The 18,447-nt window shown below is 43.9% G+C and overlaps 1 protein-coding gene across 1 annotated transcript in view; it reads left to right on the top strand.

Moving 5' to 3' along the window:
* Bloc1s5 (biogenesis of lysosomal organelles complex 1 subunit 5) overlaps positions 1-11,665 on the top strand; it is a 35,649-nt gene extending 23,984 nt beyond the window's left edge. Inside the window, exons 4-5 of the mRNA XM_021633120.2 lie at positions 2,196-2,254; positions 10,276-11,665. Coding sequence (XP_021488795.2) covers positions 2,196-2,254; positions 10,276-10,455 — 239 coding nt within the window. The 3' untranslated portion in view covers positions 10,456-11,665. The remainder of the gene's footprint in view (positions 1-2,195; positions 2,255-10,275) is intronic.
* The last annotated feature ends 6,782 nt before the right edge of the window (positions 11,666-18,447 follow it).

The raw sequence follows: 18,447 nt of genomic DNA, 5'->3' as shown, positions 1-18,447 counted from the left end.
CACAGGGAATCAAATTCTGAAGATGGGTAGATGTTCTTTCCAAACATGGAAACAGTTCTGTAGAGGAGTGTAGACTTGTCATGTGCGTCTGAAGGAAGTTTTTAAAGGCTATAACAACCCACAGATGAGTGTAGTCTTCAAGCCTAATCCAAGAAACTTCATTTTACAATAGACAGACCACCACAGCCAGCTAAACGCACATTAGTAGAGCCCAGTCCCAATGGGTACATCTACGTAACAGTCCAAAGCTAAGGCCCAGGGAACACTGAAGAAGAAGGGGGTGAAGAGACCGTAAGAGCCAGAGGCTCGGAGCATTTGCTGTGAGACCGTTTCCTGTTAATGTCAGAAGCTACAACCATAAAATCTCGTCTACACGACAGCCTAAACATGAGCTGGACATGGATGACATCAGCAGACATGCCAAGGTGGACTGGGAAAGGCCCACAAGGCCTCAGCACAAATCTACAGGCAGCTAAGGAATGCTGAGAGCAGGAGAAATAGTCTTCCCAGAGAAGAGCATGTCAATTGGTCATTCAATACCAAATGGTCAGGCCTGAAGGAGGAAAGGGGAGGGAGAAATGATGTAATTATAATCTTGGGATGGGGGTGCTGTGACAGGTGGCAGCAAAAGTAACATGGTCCTTCTTCAACTTTTCTTCTAAATTGCACTCAGGGTGATCCAAAAATGCAAAGGACCTGAAGACAGAAAAACAGACTTTTAAGACCTGTTCACAGAGCCAGGAAGGAAAAAAGACTAGCAGGAAACGATAGCACCACGATTATAAATGATGATGTCATACTGCCACAGGAAGAAGGCAGATCTAATCAGCTCCTCTTGTTTTGTTTTCATACTTTTGTTAAGGAGGAAAAAAAGTGATTGGGAAGCTAATCCTCAGTCCATAGATACCTTCTGAGATCCAGGAAAGTTTGTTAACAATCGCCGAGGACGCAGCTTCTGAAAATGAGATGTGCTGACTGCATCCAGGAAGTGGAGGCTTCACAGATTTCTTGGAGAGAAATCACTGTCCCTGCTCTAGTGTGGACCTGGTTGGGTCAGCCCTCAAAGGAAAAGGAAGACAGGCAATTAGATGGCTTCCAGCTTCAGCATCTGTAAGAGCAGGTGTTCCTTTAGGGGTGTGCCTCTGCTGAAGGAGTGTCACAGTGAAAACAGGGACGGAAGGAGAGAGCACTGTGTGAGGGCAGGGGAGGGAACAGGGCGCTCAGCACACCATTACTTGATGCTGAGCGTGAGTGAAGAGCTGCTCTTTGTTTTTGCTTTTGAGATAGGGTCTTTGCTGTGGCAGAGGCTGGTCTGGAGCCCACTCTGTAGACCAGGCTGTTGTGAGTCTGTCGTTGAACCTGAGTCTTGGAGTTTTGGCTAGACTGTCTCTGCCCTCAGTATTGGGCTTGCAGGAGCAGCAGTTAGAAATCCAAATTGGGTCCTCACACTGTGTAGCCATGTCTCCAGCCCTGTCACATGATTCTTATTCATATATGTAATCTCTTAGCCGGCCTGTTTACTATGCTTGCTCATGAACGGTCATATCCACCCTGAAGTCCTGTTGTTAGTTCCTCATTTGTAAAATGAGTATGACACCAGGTTGGACACTTGTAGGAAAATTGACAGAAAATTGTTCTAGGGGATCAGGAAGTGCAGAAGTCCTGCAGTGAGAGTGTGCTTGGAAATGATTTATGAATTTTCAGGCTGGGGAGAGGTAAATGTTGAGGCAGCACCAGGATGAGTTAGAAGACAGGAGCAGAGGAAAAAAGAGTGATAGAAAGCTGTGGAGGCCATCGAGGGGTCAAGCCTTGCCTGTGAGAGAACAGCAGCATGAGAGGGAGAGAGACAGGGAGGGGCTGAGAGGTTCAGACCATAGGCTTAATTGATCTGAATGGGACTGTAAGTTCATCTGGCGTTCTCCCTTTTCAGAGTATCAGTTTAGGTGGCTGTTGCCGACTTGTCAGGGCTTAGTGTTTCTATGCCTTTGAGTTACAGCTCAGAGCTCAAAAATGGTGGTTTTTCTAGCTCTACCACCCTGAATGTGTTGACAAAATGTACTTTTCCTCCTAGCCACCCCCTCCAACTGGCAGTTAATATCTATGTTTAATATATTCCATTGAGATCTAAAGAATCCAAATAGGTATCTTTCTGAGCAGAGGCCACTGTTGAAATCCCACTGTCTGTTTTATTTCAGTGCAAGCAGCTAATGACTCCATCGGCAGACTCCAACAGAGAGAACAGGAAAAGAAAAAGGTAAAGTAGGTGACCAGAGCAAAGGGGCACATAATTCTTGGCATCTGTTATTATACTATTAGCAGTTAATTTTAGTCTGAAAGGCTCTGAACTCATTTTCTATGATACACTGACTAAAAGAGTGAAAGCTGGGGCTGGAGAGATGACTCAGCAGTTAAGAGCACTGGCTGCTCTTCCAGCAGACCCGGGTTCAACTCCTACCAGCCACATGGTGGCTCCAACTGGCAGTTACTCCAGCCCCAAGGGATCCAGTGCCCTCTTCTGGCCTCCTCAGGCACTGCATGCATGAGCTGATGCAGGCAGAGCACTCATGCACGTAACACCTACAGAGGGAATGCCAGCCAGCACAGTGCTGAGTGAACCAACGGCAGGGACTGGAGTGGACACGCCAGCATGGAGAGCAGATACGTTCCAGTCATGTGCTTCACCAGCTGTCACCAGGGCTAAAAACTTTCTTGTTTGCTAAGGTTAAGGCAGCCAAAGTTCTGGAGTCTTAAACCCATGAATGCTAAGAAAAAGAGGCCAAAGCGTGCACCAGGGCCAAGTTACATGAGCCTCATGTGATCTTAGCAAAAGGTGTGGTTAGGAAGCTGTGACTGCCCATGCCTAACCCCAGTTGCCAAGAAGAGTTCAGTTGCTGGTGGGTAGAAGGTGGCTGTGAGAGGGTAAGGAGAGGACATCAGCAAAGATAGGAGAAAGCAATGACCAGCTGGTTTGGATCTAAATGACAGCTCTGGGTGAGTGTGGAGGATCTTGGGTCCTGTGTTGCACACTTTGTCACTGGGGCACAAGAGCATTTCTGTTTGTGAGAAACAGTATCTGGTAGAATGCTGGCTACACATTTTGCTTTGTTTTTTGAGACAGAATCTGACATAGCTCAAGCTGGCCTTGTGCTTGTTCTGTAGCAAAGTATAGCCTTGAACTCCTGATCTTCCTGCTTCTAGTTCCCAAGTTCTGTGATTTATACTTATTCTCCATGACTGACTTTAAATGTGAGTGTTTTGAGGGACTGGAGAGATGGCTCAGAGGTTAAAAGCATCGGCTGTTCTTCCAGAGGTCATGAGTTCAATTCCCAGCAACCACATGGGGGCTCCCAACCATCTAGAATGAGATCTGTATACATAGTAAATAAATAAACCTTTAAACAAATTAGTGTTTTTGAATATACTGAAATGCCATTTCACCAAGGCTTAGTATAGACCCAGTAGACCTTGCATTTTTTAAGGAACTACTCTGGATTTTTTCTTTCCAGGTAGCTTAATAAATAAACAACCTTGAAGTTGTGAAAGAGGTGCATTTTCACAGACCAGCCATTAAATGAAAATTCCTTACATTTTTACAGGGATAAACCTTTAGTCTAAGCCCTAATTTAATTTTTTTTAGTTTTAGACTTGCCTAAGTACCAGAGCATTGGAAGTGTGTGGCTACAGGTTCTTAAAGTTGTTTGTTTGGTTTTACTGCCACTTTACCCCCTCCTGAAAGTTAGACAGGGCTGACGTTTTAGTAGATGCACACACACACATGTCACACACATAACATACATACATATACACATGCAATACATATAACACATTCATACACACACTACAAATACATACATACACACATACATGCACACATAGACATACATACACAAACATAAACACACATATACATACATACACACATACACACATTTGTCACAAAGGTAAAACTTAGTTCCTTGTACAGCAAGTATGTACAGATGAAAAATGACCCTTATTTGCACTTTACTGCCTAATATTATTCGTTGCCTTGGGTTATCCTTTTGGCCACATTTTGTATCTTTGAAAGGCACCCTGAACAAAGAAAGATGGGAGTAGTAATGGAATAAAATAGGCTGTTACCATTACTCAGTAATTCTTTTATGTGAAGACAATTTGTGGAATTCTGTGGGAAGTAAGTTGATAAGCGTCATTTGTGCAAATCCCATTTCCCACAATTGCTATCTAAGAGCGCATTCAAGAGAACAATATGTGCCCCTTCAGCAGTTGTTCAGCGTGTCTCAAGAACGACCCTAACGCAGAGTTGTGTTCTGGGTGCTAACAGAACAGTGAACGGAAAATACAGTGGCTTGTGAAATCTACTTGCTCTTAAAAACGGGCCATGGAGAGGTGAGGCGGCCAGGGACCGTGGCCAGGGCGTAGACTTAGCTCCATGCACACACATGTACTTGGCATGCCCAGCCATCCCAGTGACAGGGAATGGACTGTGAAGGAGGGCTTCTATCTCTTCTTGACTACAGACAAGTTCAGCCAGCTTTCTTTATGACGCTGTCCTGAGAGCAGTGGCGTCACACAGAGCCTTGGTGATAGAGTTTGAATGTGACTGTTGTTCTAAGTAAAACTGGAAAGTGCAGTAACATGAGCACATATGGCTCTAGGAAAAAGACTTGTAATAGTTTTTATACTGACACTTCTTACAGAAGTCATTGTCCTTATGTGTGTTACTAACAGATGTTCAGAATCGTCCTGATCTCACGGGATCCCTCAGGCTTGCCTTGGCCTCCAGATGCTAGGATTACAGGCATTGCCCATCATGTTGGCTTTCCAAAGACCTTCCCAGTTGCCCTGTTGAGAGTTTTCCCTTGGTAGAGTTCCCCAGCCTGGGTGCCGCTGGCACTGTAGACCAGATGTGCAATGGGGTCTCCATGGGGCTGTCCTTGGCACTGGCTTCTGTCTGCCAGCTGCCAGTAACATCTCTCCCATCCTGTGTTTCCATGCCAAACATCTCTTCAAGATGAAGAGAACTTCTGGCTTAGAGTAGTAACACGCAAAAGTGTTTCTCCTGTGCGTGCAGGCCTCGTTCACAGACGTGGTTCTAGATGTGCTTAGTTTCAGGATCATTTTCTACTTAAATGTCTCTAATGTGATACTAGTTTATTATTAACCTTACTTTTCCTGTTGTAACTTAATTCGCTCATTTGACCAAGTAGATAGAAATGTTATGATAGCCACTGACTTTGGCTGCATAATTGAAGTGCATTAACTAATTTTCTAAGCCATGAAACTCAGTACTCGTTAACACTGACTCATCCTCCACCCCCATCCTGGCATCCAGCATTTGACTTTCTGTCTGTTGGTATTAGACTCCTCCAGATAGGTCATATGAGTATACTCAGATGGGCCTTGAACTCACTATATGGTTGGGCATGGCCTCAAACTTGATGTGTAGCGGACGATGACCTTGAACCTCTTGATCCTTCTGCCTCTACCTCTGAGTGGTAAAATTACAGATCTGTATCTCCAGTCTTCTCTGTTCGGTTCTTGTTGTTTTGGTTTGTGGTGGTGCTGGAGATTAAAGCCAGGCAAGCACACTACCACCTGAGCTATCTCTCTAGCCCAGGATGGCTTATTTCTTCAGAATTCGGTTTTCAGGACTCAGTCACATGGTGGTATGCTACAGAATTTGTCATTTTTAAGGCTGAATAGGCACACAGTCATGTATGTATAAAATATGTATATATATATATAAATGTCTAATTGAAGTATTGTATATTTCAGATTAATTTTCTGTAGAATTGAATATTATTTAAAAGTTTATATTATGATAAGCATAGTATTTCTCTTAGCAGAAGATAGTGAGGCAAATTCTGTGCAGTGTTGTAGACCAGAATCCAGGGGGTCTTGTGTTGGAGTGTTTGCTCCTTCTCCTTCTGTGCTGATAGCATTTCTTCCCATCTCATTGATGGGCCCTTTCTTCTTGTTAGCTGGCTACAGTGTGTTTGATATTGGACACTTACGCCCAGGATCTTCTGAAAACGGCAATATTTGTAGTTAGACCACATAGCTTCTTTTTTCCTTCTGCTTTGCAAGTCATAACCTCAGCCGAGCTTCAGTTGATGAGCTTTCCAGTTAGCTCAGTTTCATTCACTAAGAGTATTGTCAGTACATGAGACATAACTAACATACTGAAAGCAGGAGATGAAGCAGGGGAAAGTAGAGTGACTTCAGGTACTTGGTAGGAAAGCCACAGATCTTCATTTGGGTTGGGAGTTGTCAGCTTTCAACTTAATGGTCACCTGCCTTTGAGTTCAAGGAACGGTTGGCCTGATAGCAAAATGCTACTTGTATATTTGTATGTATGTATGTGTTTATATATATGTATATACATAGTATATATTTTTTATATATTTAGTATACAATATTCTGAACCTACAAAATAGAAATACTTGGGGTTGAAGAGATGGATTATTGCTTAAGAGAACATACTCCTTTTGAGAAGGCCTAGTGGTTAAGAATCCCTGCTTGTCTTCCAGAGGACCAGAATTTAGGTCAGCGCTCCCTTCAGGCAGCTCACGCCTGCTTGTTGGATCCAGGGGATCCAATGCCTCTTTATGTCTCCAAGGGAACCCTTACACAGGCACACACACACACACATAAGTAAAAATAAATAAATAAATATATTTGAAAAGAGAGAACACATACCCCGACAGTGCCACTCACAACCTCCTATAAATCCAGCTCCAGGGATCTGATGCCTTTGGCCTCTGAGGGCACTGACTTCACACACACACACACCCACACACACACACACGCACCCATGAGCACACACACACACTTTTTTTTTTTTTTAAGAATTAGAGTGCTGATCTTTGATGCTGGCTTTACTGAGAATCTTTTTTAACAGCCGTGTGGCTAACAGTGTAGGAATTAGACTCCTCCAGATAGGTCATATAGGTATACTCAGATGGGCCTTGAACTCAGTTGGGCGTGGCCTCAAGCTTGATGTGTAGCAGCTGATGACTTTGAACCTTTTGATCCTTCTGCCGCCACCTCTGAGTGGTAGAGTTGCAGATCTGTACATCAGGTGGAGTGAGTTGAACACACAGGTGGGAGGGCTGTGACTTTACCTGAGCTAGCTGTGTTGTTTGAATTGTTACAAAACCCCATCGCTAAAAACTTACATTAAAATGAAGTAGCAAACACTTAACTGGCAGGGGGAAATAGTGGTGAGGTACGCTTTCTAGAAGCTTCCTGTGCCAGGTATAGTAATATTTACCTTTTGGTAAGTACCCAGGCACTGAGCTAGGAGCTTAACAGGCATTGCCTCCAGGCTTCATGAGCCTTGTTCACGCACATGATTTTCTTCAGTTCTTTAACGTGATCAGTGTCATGCAGCTGGTGACCCACGGTCCTAAATTCGAGACAAGGCTCCTGTGCTGCCTTCCATTCTCTCCACCGAGCTGCACTGACTGGCTGTTGTCGGCCAGGGAGGGCAGCCTAGGCAGCAGCTGCCTCATGGAACAAATCAAAAGACCAGCTAAGCCAGTTACGGTTTTTCATTTACAAAGAAAGGAGAAAGCTGACATGTGAGCGTGCGCTAATAGTCCCTGTATTTATTAAACAGAAAGATTAGGGCTGACAAGGTGGCGCACAATAAGTAAATAAATAAAGTTGAACAAGGTGCCATTTCATGAAGTGTTTATATTTTTTCTTCTTAGCATGTGGCTTTCCCTTAGACTCTCAGAGTTTTTGTGGTTTTTGTCTTGTTTTCAAATTTTTCTTCAAAGTAATTTAGCAAACTTTTCATGTTTTGTTCAGTTTCTGGAGAATTCCAGCCTGAAAGACTAACAACTTAAAACAATAATGTGCCATTAAAATGGTTGTTTAAATTGTTTCACAAATGCACTGGACGCTGGAACCCTCATGTAGCCCTCCCTTCCCACCTCTCCACTAGCTGCTCACATCCCAGTGCTCTGTGCAGCGTATTTCAGGGGAACGTTTAACAAAACCGCATCTTCACACTCATTATAATTCTTACTTGAAAACTCTTGGTTCTTGAAAATGTTGACAAACTTGGCAGAAAACCTATAGCCAGAGCCTTTTTCTGTCTTGCAAAGGAATGTTTAGCAGCCTGTGTAAAACTGCCTTTCCAGAGACCTGCTGTTCACCCATTGGCAGGAAAGGCAAGGTTCTCCGTGCTAAACAGCAGCCCAGCTGTTAGGTGAGGGACAATGAGAGCCACGGGTGTGTGCTTAAGCCTTCATTTATTTGTCTGTAAAATGGGATAGTATGAGGCTACAAGAGGGACGTTTAGAATTGGGAGGCTACACCGAGCAACTAGTTTTGGGGTGAATTTCATGGGTGCTGAGAGCATATGCCCCCTCATCCTCAAGATGATATAGAATGCTAGAAACAGTTCACATTTCCCTAGTTTTTGTGTTAGCATTCACGTTTACTCTATTCTCTGACCTCCTTTAAATTATTAAGCTATAATTACACTATTTCCTCTTTTCTTTTTCCTCCCTCCAACCTTCTCCCTCCCTCTCAAATTCATGGGTTCTTTTTCTGATATATATGCTGATACACATATATGTGTGTGCGTGAATAAATATGTAAATAAATAAATATAACCTGCTAGGTCTATTTAGTGTTGATTTCAGGGGTATTGAACACCAATTACAGGGCTCATCCCTGGGAAAGACTTAATTCTAATGCTCTTAGCAGTCATTAGTTGCCTGCAGTTCATTGTCTAGGGTTAGAGCACGATGAGATGTTTCCCCTTTCCTGTCAGCATGTTGACTGGTATTATCCTGTTCAGGTCTTTTTTTTTTTTTTTTTTTTAGGTAGCCGTATTGTTGAGATGTCATGGGCGTAGCTTCCTAGTCATTTCTAGGAGGCACAGTCTCACAGCAGCCTCTCTGGTCCTTTGGCTAGTACAGTCTTTCCATGTCCTTTTCTGAGATGTTCTCTGAGTCTTCGGTGTAGCAGTTGGGCTGTAGATGGATTCATTGGGGTTGGGCACCCCATGGTCAGTTGTCCTCTTCGTTTTGACCAGTTGTTGGTTTTCGCTGCAGAGAAAGCTTCTTTGATCAGGAGAGCAACGATCTGTAGCTAAAGATCAGTTAGACAGCTACTGGTTACGGCCCGGGTGTTAGTCCCACCACTGCACCTTTAGGGTTGTCTTGCCATGCTGGTCATGGCTGCGATTCACAGTCATCAGATGCTTTCCTCATTTGACGGCTTGCGTACGACCTCCGGGAGACCTCAGGAAGGAGGTCAGATCCAGCCCAAACCTTCCAAGTCTGTATCTGAAGTACGTGGCAATTCAGCTTTACCTTCAGTCTTTGGGAAATAACTACCAGCAACAGTAATAACCTGTCTTATTTTGGAAGTCTCTTGGGCTTTCTGGAATTGGTAAACATGGATTTAGAAGGGCTTTACATGGTCTCTCTATTTGTCAAAGGCTCTGGAGCTTGTTTCATAGAACTTAGTCCGAATCCAAATCCTTTTCTTTTTTTTCTGTAGTATTTTATCTGTAATTTTTTTGTACTCAAAAGAAAGCAAACCTTTGTTGGCATAGAAATGTTAAAAAGCCATCTTGAAAATAACTTAGATATTTGACATAAGATGGTGCTATCACTTTAAAAACTAGACTGAACCAGAAAATGTCTTCAGTTCTCCAGCAACTGCTAACCTGTGATTCTTTCTAATGTATCAAAAAAAAAAAAGCTTCAGAAGTTATTTTAACTTCTTACAGTGACTTTTCAGTATAGATTTTTAGACTTGATTAAAACAATATATAATTAATCAGAATTTTGAGAGAAAGAAAAGTGTGAAAAAAAAATTGTTACTTAATGAGACTGGACCCCTGAAGGCAGCTGTCGGCAGAGCACTTGCCCAGTGAGCTCTGGGCTCTGAGCTCACTCCCCAGTGCCAGTTCCAGTGACTAGCACTAGCTGAGCATCTTAGAAATTGTAGAAACGTGAGTATCCATGTTCACTTACAGTAAGGAAAGTTTTACATGTTTCTGACAGCATACGTGTGTTTGTTTGTTTTTGAGGCAAGGTCACTCTGTACCCCAGGCTGGTCTTGAACTCACAGTCCTCGCCTCCCAAGCGGGGTTGCAGGCCTCATGTATAATGCTCTAGTGGATGTTGAAACTTTGAGCTCTGTGACTATCTGCTGCTTGTCACAGTGACTGTCAGTTGATAAAGTTCTCTGTGTGGTTCTGCATGTGTCTGGAAGACGCCATGTGGCTTTCGTGTTTTCTTTTCTCAGGTGATTAATGAGCACTTGACAGCTAGTGAGAAGCAGCGCCTGCTCCAATGGGAGGAATTCATGAAAGGACAGCCAGAGCGGAGAGCGCAGGTGGATGACGAGCACAGGAGGGCCATGGAGAGGCTCAAGGAGCAATATGCCGAGATGGAGAAAGACCTGGCAAAGTTTTCCACCTTTTAAGAATTTGATCTGCAGAGACAGATGGATGAGAAAGCACTGGCTTCCCCCAAATCTCCCCCCCCCCCCCCCGCACCACGTAGCCTCTCCTTCAGGTTAGCAATACACTCAGTGGCACTCTTAGGTCTGAAGAGAAACTGCTGCAGCCAGACAGATGTGCAGTGTAAAGAAGAGTGCTTATGTGCCTCAATGTGGTCATTTGAAGAAGAGGAGGGGAAATGGGACAACTTTATTGCTAATCACATTTGTTCTTCTCTTCAGTGATTAGCTTAGAGAGCTGTGCATGTAGATTTCTGCAAGAGTCCACTTCATTTTCACCAAGGGTAAATGGTTTGTCATTGTGGATTACATGACAGGTGTGATAGCTGCCCAGCCCAGCATCCCTGGGGAAGGGTCAGGATAGCCTCTTCTGTGACAGAGATGCGACAGTAGGCTTCGAACAGCTTGCTTGGAAACACCAGATTTGGCAGTGCAACGCAATACCAGGTGTTTCACTGGGTGACAAGACATACATGATTGATGGCCTTGTAGCACTTAATATTTTCATCTTCTAAACTATGCTTAGGAGAAAAATCTCACCAAACTGTATTTTGACTTTTTGCCGCTCCAAGAACCATTATCTTGCCCATAGTACTTGCCTTGCTTTTGTATCCATTTCACCTTGGGCAAGAGCTCCAAAGATTGACATCTGCTCATGCTTCTCCTGCTCAGTAAGTAGTCAGCAGAATCTGCCAGAAGTTCCCCCAGCCCAGGCTATGGAAGATGGGCTCTGGGTGGGCCAGCAATGCTCACCCACACAGCACATGGTCTGTGTTAGAGGTAAACCTCTTCATATTAACATCTGATCTCCAGCAGGTGTGCTGGGTGGAACGCCACTGCCCGTCACCACTGTGATCCTCTGCACGCCCGCACCTCACCCAAGGAAGAAGCATGCAGAGTTGAATTTGCTGTAAATTAAACAGAAGGTCATGCAGTCATTTGAGGAGATGTGTAGCCAGTGGATACGAGGCGCAGATGAGGCTTTGTAGCGTTTTCTGTTGCTCTCCAGTAAAGAAAGGCAAGCAGGAAAATTCCTAACTCCCCTCTGTTATCTCAGTGTTCTCACAGCAGGAAACTGACAGTGCTGGCCTGTGTGAATGTATGGCCGCCTGTGAAAGCTTCATTCTTGGCTCATGTTGAAATGTGATTAAAGCTAATAGAGGAGATGAAATAAGTATTTGAGATTTCTTTCAGTAACACTGAACTTCTGCCAACTTTCTGCGTCTGCTACCGTGGGCCTGACAGGTTCATCAATCATCCTGTGGTCCCGGACTGAGGCGCCCTTGCTGACACAGAAGCATGCTGGAATTTTCTTAATTCTCTCTCGGTGGATGGAAAAGAACACTGCCAAAAATATCTCACACGTGAAAAGGGAAGGGAGGGGGCCGCAACTAAAAATCCTCTTTGTATCATAGGCACTTTTTGGAATGCTGTTAGTGACCACCAGGCCATTAATAGCTGCTGTCACCAAATCAGAATTCTCTGTGGCCATGGGCATGTGTGCTGTGGTCACCGCACACACAACACAGCAAAGACTTCTGGTTCTCCATCTGAGCCACACACAGATGATAGATCCTGTACCTCCTAAATTTGTATATAGCATATACCTTTCTAAGGAGTGTAGACCAGGACAGAGTTTCTAAGCTTTACTTGTTACCGTATGAAGTTTTGTGTAGCTCAGTTAAGTTTCTACAAGAGTCAGTTGGTTTGCCTTCCTGTTGTCATGTTCAGGGGTGAACCCTTTTCTTGTTTCCCTCCTTTCCAAATCATTTTTGTTACATATTTTTCTATAACAAATTTCAGTTGCATAATTTACATTTGTGCTGTATTGAACACAGATACTGTGGGTTAAGTGTGGCTCACAAGATTACAGTGATCAAATGACCTAATTTTAACCATTAGAAAATGTTGATTTGAGTGTATTTTCTGGTTTTAATTGATTTCTCCTTGACATGTGAGGTTTTCTTTTAACATATGTGGATTTTAAATTTTGCTTTTATTATTGAGCCCTCCTATAGTTGACCTCTGGTCAGAGAATAGGAACATAGAAGATTGAATTGTTCAGATTTATCAGGGTTTGTGTTGTGGTATAGACATGGTCAGATTTCACACCTCTTTCACAGCGCTTAGAAAACAGGCACTTCCGTCTGGGGTCCGTTAGGGCAGACCTGCCCTGGGCAAGTTTCTGTCCCGTCTTCTTCTATGATCTTTTGGATTCTACGGTGTGTTATAAGTTCCTTTTCTACTGGCTTTACTATTTTATCTCTAAAACTATTAATTTCTGTTTCATGTGTTTTGGGTTTTGTTGATAGCTACGTTCAGCCCCACCAGATGTGTTTCAAAACTAAACTGAGTTATTTTTCTAGTTATTTTTAGCTAGAAAGTATAATCCATTCATACCTCTTAAGACTGCTAATATATTGGCATTTACTAATATCATTTTAAACTGTTTGACATTTGTTTATCTGTTTATTGGGGGAGGACAGCCCACCACACACGTGTGGCCATCAGAGGATAATTATGGAGTCAGTTCTCTCTTGTGCCATTTGGGTTTCTGGGGACCAAACTCAGACTCACCTTATTTTATCTTGAGTGTTTTGGTCTCCCTCTCTAACTTTCTCACAGACCTCTTTTTCCATGTACCTCTCTTATACCAGTTTCAAAATCAGACACTCAATTTTTAATCTTTCATGCTCACCAGAAAATATAACACGGATTAGTAGACAAAAGCTAAACTTCCTGTCCTCCCCCTGTTAGACACGAGAGTTTTTGGACAGTGTCTCATTTCCTCCCTCAGCTTAGCAGTCTAGAACTTTAGCTCCGTCTTGTTTGACCCCAGAGCGGTTTTGTACACGATCCGCTGCGACTCTCGCACAGCAGTGTTTGATTCCCGTGGAAAGCTGGCGGGGCACAGCTGCAGGGCAGTGGTTATATTTTTCCCCTCCCTGTTTTCCCTGGTTGTTTCTGAAATGACAGCTGTCCCTCTGGTCAGCGTGTCTTTGTCCTCCCAGGCTACTCTCAAGATTCTTCCCTTTGGTGATAGTCAGACTTTCCCAGCACCACTGATCTCTCCCCCGTAATACTGCAAACTCTGGACCATTTCAAAGCCAGTTTTCCCTCTGGTCAGTCTCCCACCCTTACTGTGTTGGGCTTGAATCTCTGTCCTAAACCCACGTATTGTGATGACAAGACTGCCTAGGACTCCCTTTTACGTCTGTATGTGAGTGAAGGAGCACATGGGTTTCAATGTTTTCCTGTTATCTACTGAATATGTTTTTGGGTTCCCTGTTAAGGACAAGCTCACGTCTTCCCTGAGACTCTGCAGCTGGAGCTGTAATCCCAGTGTGACTGCGTCTGGGGGTGTCCGGGTCTGGGTGCATCAGGACTCCATCATTACCGTTGGAATGTTTCTGGGGAGCTCGCTGGCCGCCATCTTCCTGGTCATCATCCACATCTATGTCAGTATCCCCAGAACTGGCCTCTTATACAGTCTGCTTTAGCATGGGCATGGCCATCCTCAGCCTGCTGCTCAGGTCTTTGTCCTGCTGCTCTCTCTGTCACCGCCGCTGAGACACATTCCCACTTTGATTGGACTTCATTGAACCGTCTCAGGAGATCAGGTAACTGACGTGCTAAAAATGCCTTCAGAGCCTTGGCAGGCCCAGCACACAAGAGGTGAAGCCACCCCTGCACCTGGTTCCTAGGCCTGCATGACCTCTCTGTCACCTGGCAGGATACTCTCAAGTAGTGTCTTTAATCTCAGTAATTATCAGAATTACCCTAGTAAGTCGGGAGTCCTCCAGGGCTTCCCATCAGTAGGAATATCAGTTTTAGTTAGGTTCCTCTTGCTGTGACAAAAATGACCAAAGGCAATCTGGGGAAGAAAAGGTTTATTCCATCTTAAAACTTTCAGCTCACAGTCTCACTGAGGGAAGTTAGAGCAGGAAGTCAAACAGGCCATGGACCTGGAGGCAAAAGCTGATGAAGAGACCATGGAGAATGCTGTTTACTGGCTTGTTCATGACTAGCTCAGCCTGAGACCACTTGCCCAGAGGTGGTAACACCCACATGGAGATGGATCCGTGTAAATGTTTTTCTTTCCTCAGATGAGGGGACTAGATGAGACCCACTCCCAGGCCGCTGTACCTCTTTCTAAATTCTGACTGACTGGTTCGACTCAGCTGTTCTGGCCTAAACTCCTCTCCAAACTGACTGATTCAAACTGGCTTCTCTCAGCTTCTGACTGTGTTGCTCTGCCTGGCCTCAAAACTAATTCCAGCAATATGTTTTAATCTTCTGGCTCCTTCTCATTCTCTGTCTTGTTCTGTCTTCACCTGTGTCTAGTTTGTTCTTTTTGCAACCTGTCTTTGTAAAATTGTCCCGGTAATCAACTCTCGGTAAAAACTCTCCCTCTTTCTCTCTGCTGCTCTTAAGTAGCCTGTTCTTCCTGTCTTGTTCTTGTGAGAGTTGGGTGTATCCTATCTTTGGCTCATTCCGCCAAAGCTTTCTCTGATTTGTCACTTTGCTCCTCAATTAGACATCACTTTCAAACATGGGTGCTTTCTTCTGTAAACTAACTTTACCTTCATTGTTTGGGATTAAAGGTATGTACTAAGGGTGTGCCAGATCATACTGTAATCCAGAGTGTGTTTGCATTCCAGCGAGATCAAATAGACCTAGAATGTCTCTGGATATGATCCCTTGTCAGATGAGTCATGTTGCTGGTTGAAATCCTCCCACATCAATCATCATCCAAGAAAATGCCCTACAGACTTTTCTACAGGCTGGTGTGATGTGGGCATTTTCTCAATTGAGGTTCTTTTTTTCAAAATGATTAGCTGTGTCAAGCTGACATAAAACTAGTAACATATCCCAGCCCCAATTATCTGAGTCCCCTACACACAAACTCCTCTTTTCAAGACACCCTCGTTCCATAGTCTTGAACCATGATCACTTTCCTCCCATGCCCTAACTGTTCATGAAGGTCCCAACAGAGCTTTGCTGATTGTGCAAGGGAGAGCCTTGAGGGTAAGTAATGACACTACCCCCTCACCCCGTGTGTATCCCTAGCTGTGAGTTCTCACCTGTCCTATAAAGGAACAAGATGTGATGCCTCTCACTGCCTGATCGATTGGTGCCCAAGGATTCCAGGCATAGAGGTGGGAGAGTTGAGCCTCTGCAGCCGCCCTTACATTAGCTCTGGCATGAAAGTTATATCATTTTGTAGCAAAAGAAAAGAAAAAGAAAAAGACTTAAAGTCTACATAAGAAGAGGAAGAGACTCCAGAGCATGTGTTCTTGTTTTTGCTTTTTCTAACCCCGTGAGCGCAGGGGAAAAGTCACAGGGGACATCAAAAGAAGAGAGCCTGGCTATCTGATAGCCGGAAGAGGGACATCGCCACGTGTGTTTGAGCCACTCCATCGTGGACATGTTGCCGCCAGGTCTGTGAGAAGAGCCGTTTCCTGTGGTTGAGCCGTCCACCCTGTGGCGAGCAAAGTACATTGACACCATCCCTGTCTTTTCTCTTTGTCGCTCTCGTTCTCATAGACAAGCCCGCTCGAAACCCAGACTCTTCTAGCCAGAAGGGCTGGGTACACTTCAGGGCAGCTCCAATACCAGAGCTGAGTCACCCTGTGGCATTGTGGTGTCTCCTGAACCGGTTTCAGTTGTTTTCATTAATTTCCTATGAACTCAGCTATGAATAAAGAATACAGTTTAAATCATTTCTTGTAGCATTTTTGGAGTATTCCATAGCCAGAGAGATCTCTATATATGGAAACTGCTCAGGAAGTATGCGGTAATTTTGCCGCATTAAAAGTTCCTACAAAAAGAATATGTTCATTTCTTTTGATATTTGTGCCAAGTATTTTCTATTATTTTGCTTCTTATCCATGAATAGATTTGATTGTATCTATTTATGCTGTATTTTTTAACTATTCATAAGCTAATGGAAGTCAAACTGAATACAATAGCCTTATTCTAAGTCTCCATAATGGGTGGGTGAAATGGCTTAGCAGCAGGGCGCCAAGGCTATTGAGCTGAGTTCAGTCCCCAGGAACCAAACAGCAGTGGGAGAGAACCAACCCCTGAAAGTTGTCCTCTGACCTGCGCACACACTGACACACACACACACACTCACACACATACATGCACACAAAATAAATAATGTGACTTTTAAAACTGCTTTTTAAACCTGAATAATTTACGTGAATACTTAACCTTAGATTCCTTCAATTTTTAGGGCTTTGTTGTGGTTGGTGAAAATGCCCCAGGCTACTGCCATAGACATGGAGGGGAAAGGGGTCAATCTATACCTGAGTATGCCAGAAAAGTACGTTAACTCATCCAGAATGTATGAGCCTTTTGTTTGTTTTGGTTTGGTTGATTGTTGGTTTGGGGTTTTTGTTTTGTTTTGAGTCAAGGTCTCCTACAGCCCAGGCTGGCCTGGAACTGATAGTGTAGCTGAGGGTGGCCCCAAACTTCTGCTCCTTTTGCCTTCACCTCCAAGTGCCAAGGTTGTCGGTATATGCTACCATACTCCACGTATGTGGTACTGGGAGCCCAGGGTTACATCGGTGCTAGGCAAGGATTGTACAACCCAAACTCCAGCTTCAGGCCCTGAAATTAGCAGTTAATATCTATCTTTCAGTCAGTCAGTCTTAATTAATCCCTTATGTTCTAGTTTTATTCGGCTGATGTGATGAAGCACAAAAATCAAGTTAGGGGAGAAAGCATCCACATCAGCTGACAGGTCAGTTCTGAGGAAGTCAAAGCAGACACTCATTTGTGTCGTTTTTGTCGGGCAGTAAGTCCATAGGTACACTGCATGCTATGTTCTGTCCTCACTAAAACTCAAGGCTCAGGCCGTCTATGAAATGGTCAAAAACAACTCACAGTAAGGAGACACAGGAATTAATCTGTACCATAGTTTCAATGACTTTTCAATGCCTTATATATAATTTTATATTTCAGCCTCATAACAAGGAAATACTAGTCAGGTTTTTTTGTTGTTTGTTTGTTTTTAAGAAAAAGCAACTTACCTTCTGGTTGAAAAACAAATACCATGTCAGGTAGACTATTTTATGCTTTAAAAAATAAAATTTTTAATTAAAAAAATCGGTAAGTTATATCATAAAAATCTCTTTTACAGGTAGATTCCAGTTTTTTCTTCATAATTATATAGTTTTCATGAAATATGTGTGAAGCCTGGTTTTTCTGCAACATTCTACAATATTAAAGATGGCATCTCTAATGCCCAGTTTAGTCATTCTATAGTATTCATGCATATATCAAAAACATGTCTGGCATTGGGTATAGCCTCAGCTAAGAGACGAGTAAGTGCTACAGTTGGTAAAGACCTATGCGTGATTCAGTCATCATGCAGACAGTCCCTTGATCAGATGGCGCCATGTTTACTGACAGGAAGGCGAGAGCGTGTGGAGAGATATTCATTGGAATGGCTGCTCCCCGTGGCCAGCAGGTCCCCTCTGCAGCCAACAAGAACACTGTTGTCTTTTAAAATTGGAGGGAGTGGGGCTAGAGAGATGGCTCGGTGGGTGAAGGTGCTTGGTGCCGCTCCTTAGCACATGATGGAAGGAGAGAGCCCAGTTTTCCCAGGCTGTCCTCTAACCTCCCCCGTGTGCCCGGTAGCACGTGTGAACCCACACACATACACCATGTGAAAATGTAAACAAGTTAAAGCGAAGTGAATGGGGATCTGTGCTTTGCGTCCCCCCTTGCCGCCTCCCTCTCCGTCTTGATTTAACAAAAAGCATTCGGTGAGATCAGGCAGGAGTGGTTGCCAAGCATGAAGCATGTTATCACCATGTAGAACTGAAATTTCATTTAAAGGAAGCCGGCATGTGAGGCTGTCTAGACTGAGCCTCCGCTCGCGCCACGTGGGCCCGCTTCATGACTGACACATGGATCTGACTTAATGGCTTGCTCATTTTGCTA

This window comes from Meriones unguiculatus, chromosome 19 (genome assembly GCF_030254825.1).
Source record: "Meriones unguiculatus strain TT.TT164.6M chromosome 19, Bangor_MerUng_6.1, whole genome shotgun sequence".
Classification (NCBI taxonomy): Eukaryota; Metazoa; Chordata; class Mammalia; order Rodentia; family Muridae; genus Meriones; species Meriones unguiculatus.
This window is presented reverse-complemented; position numbering and strand designations above follow the sequence as displayed.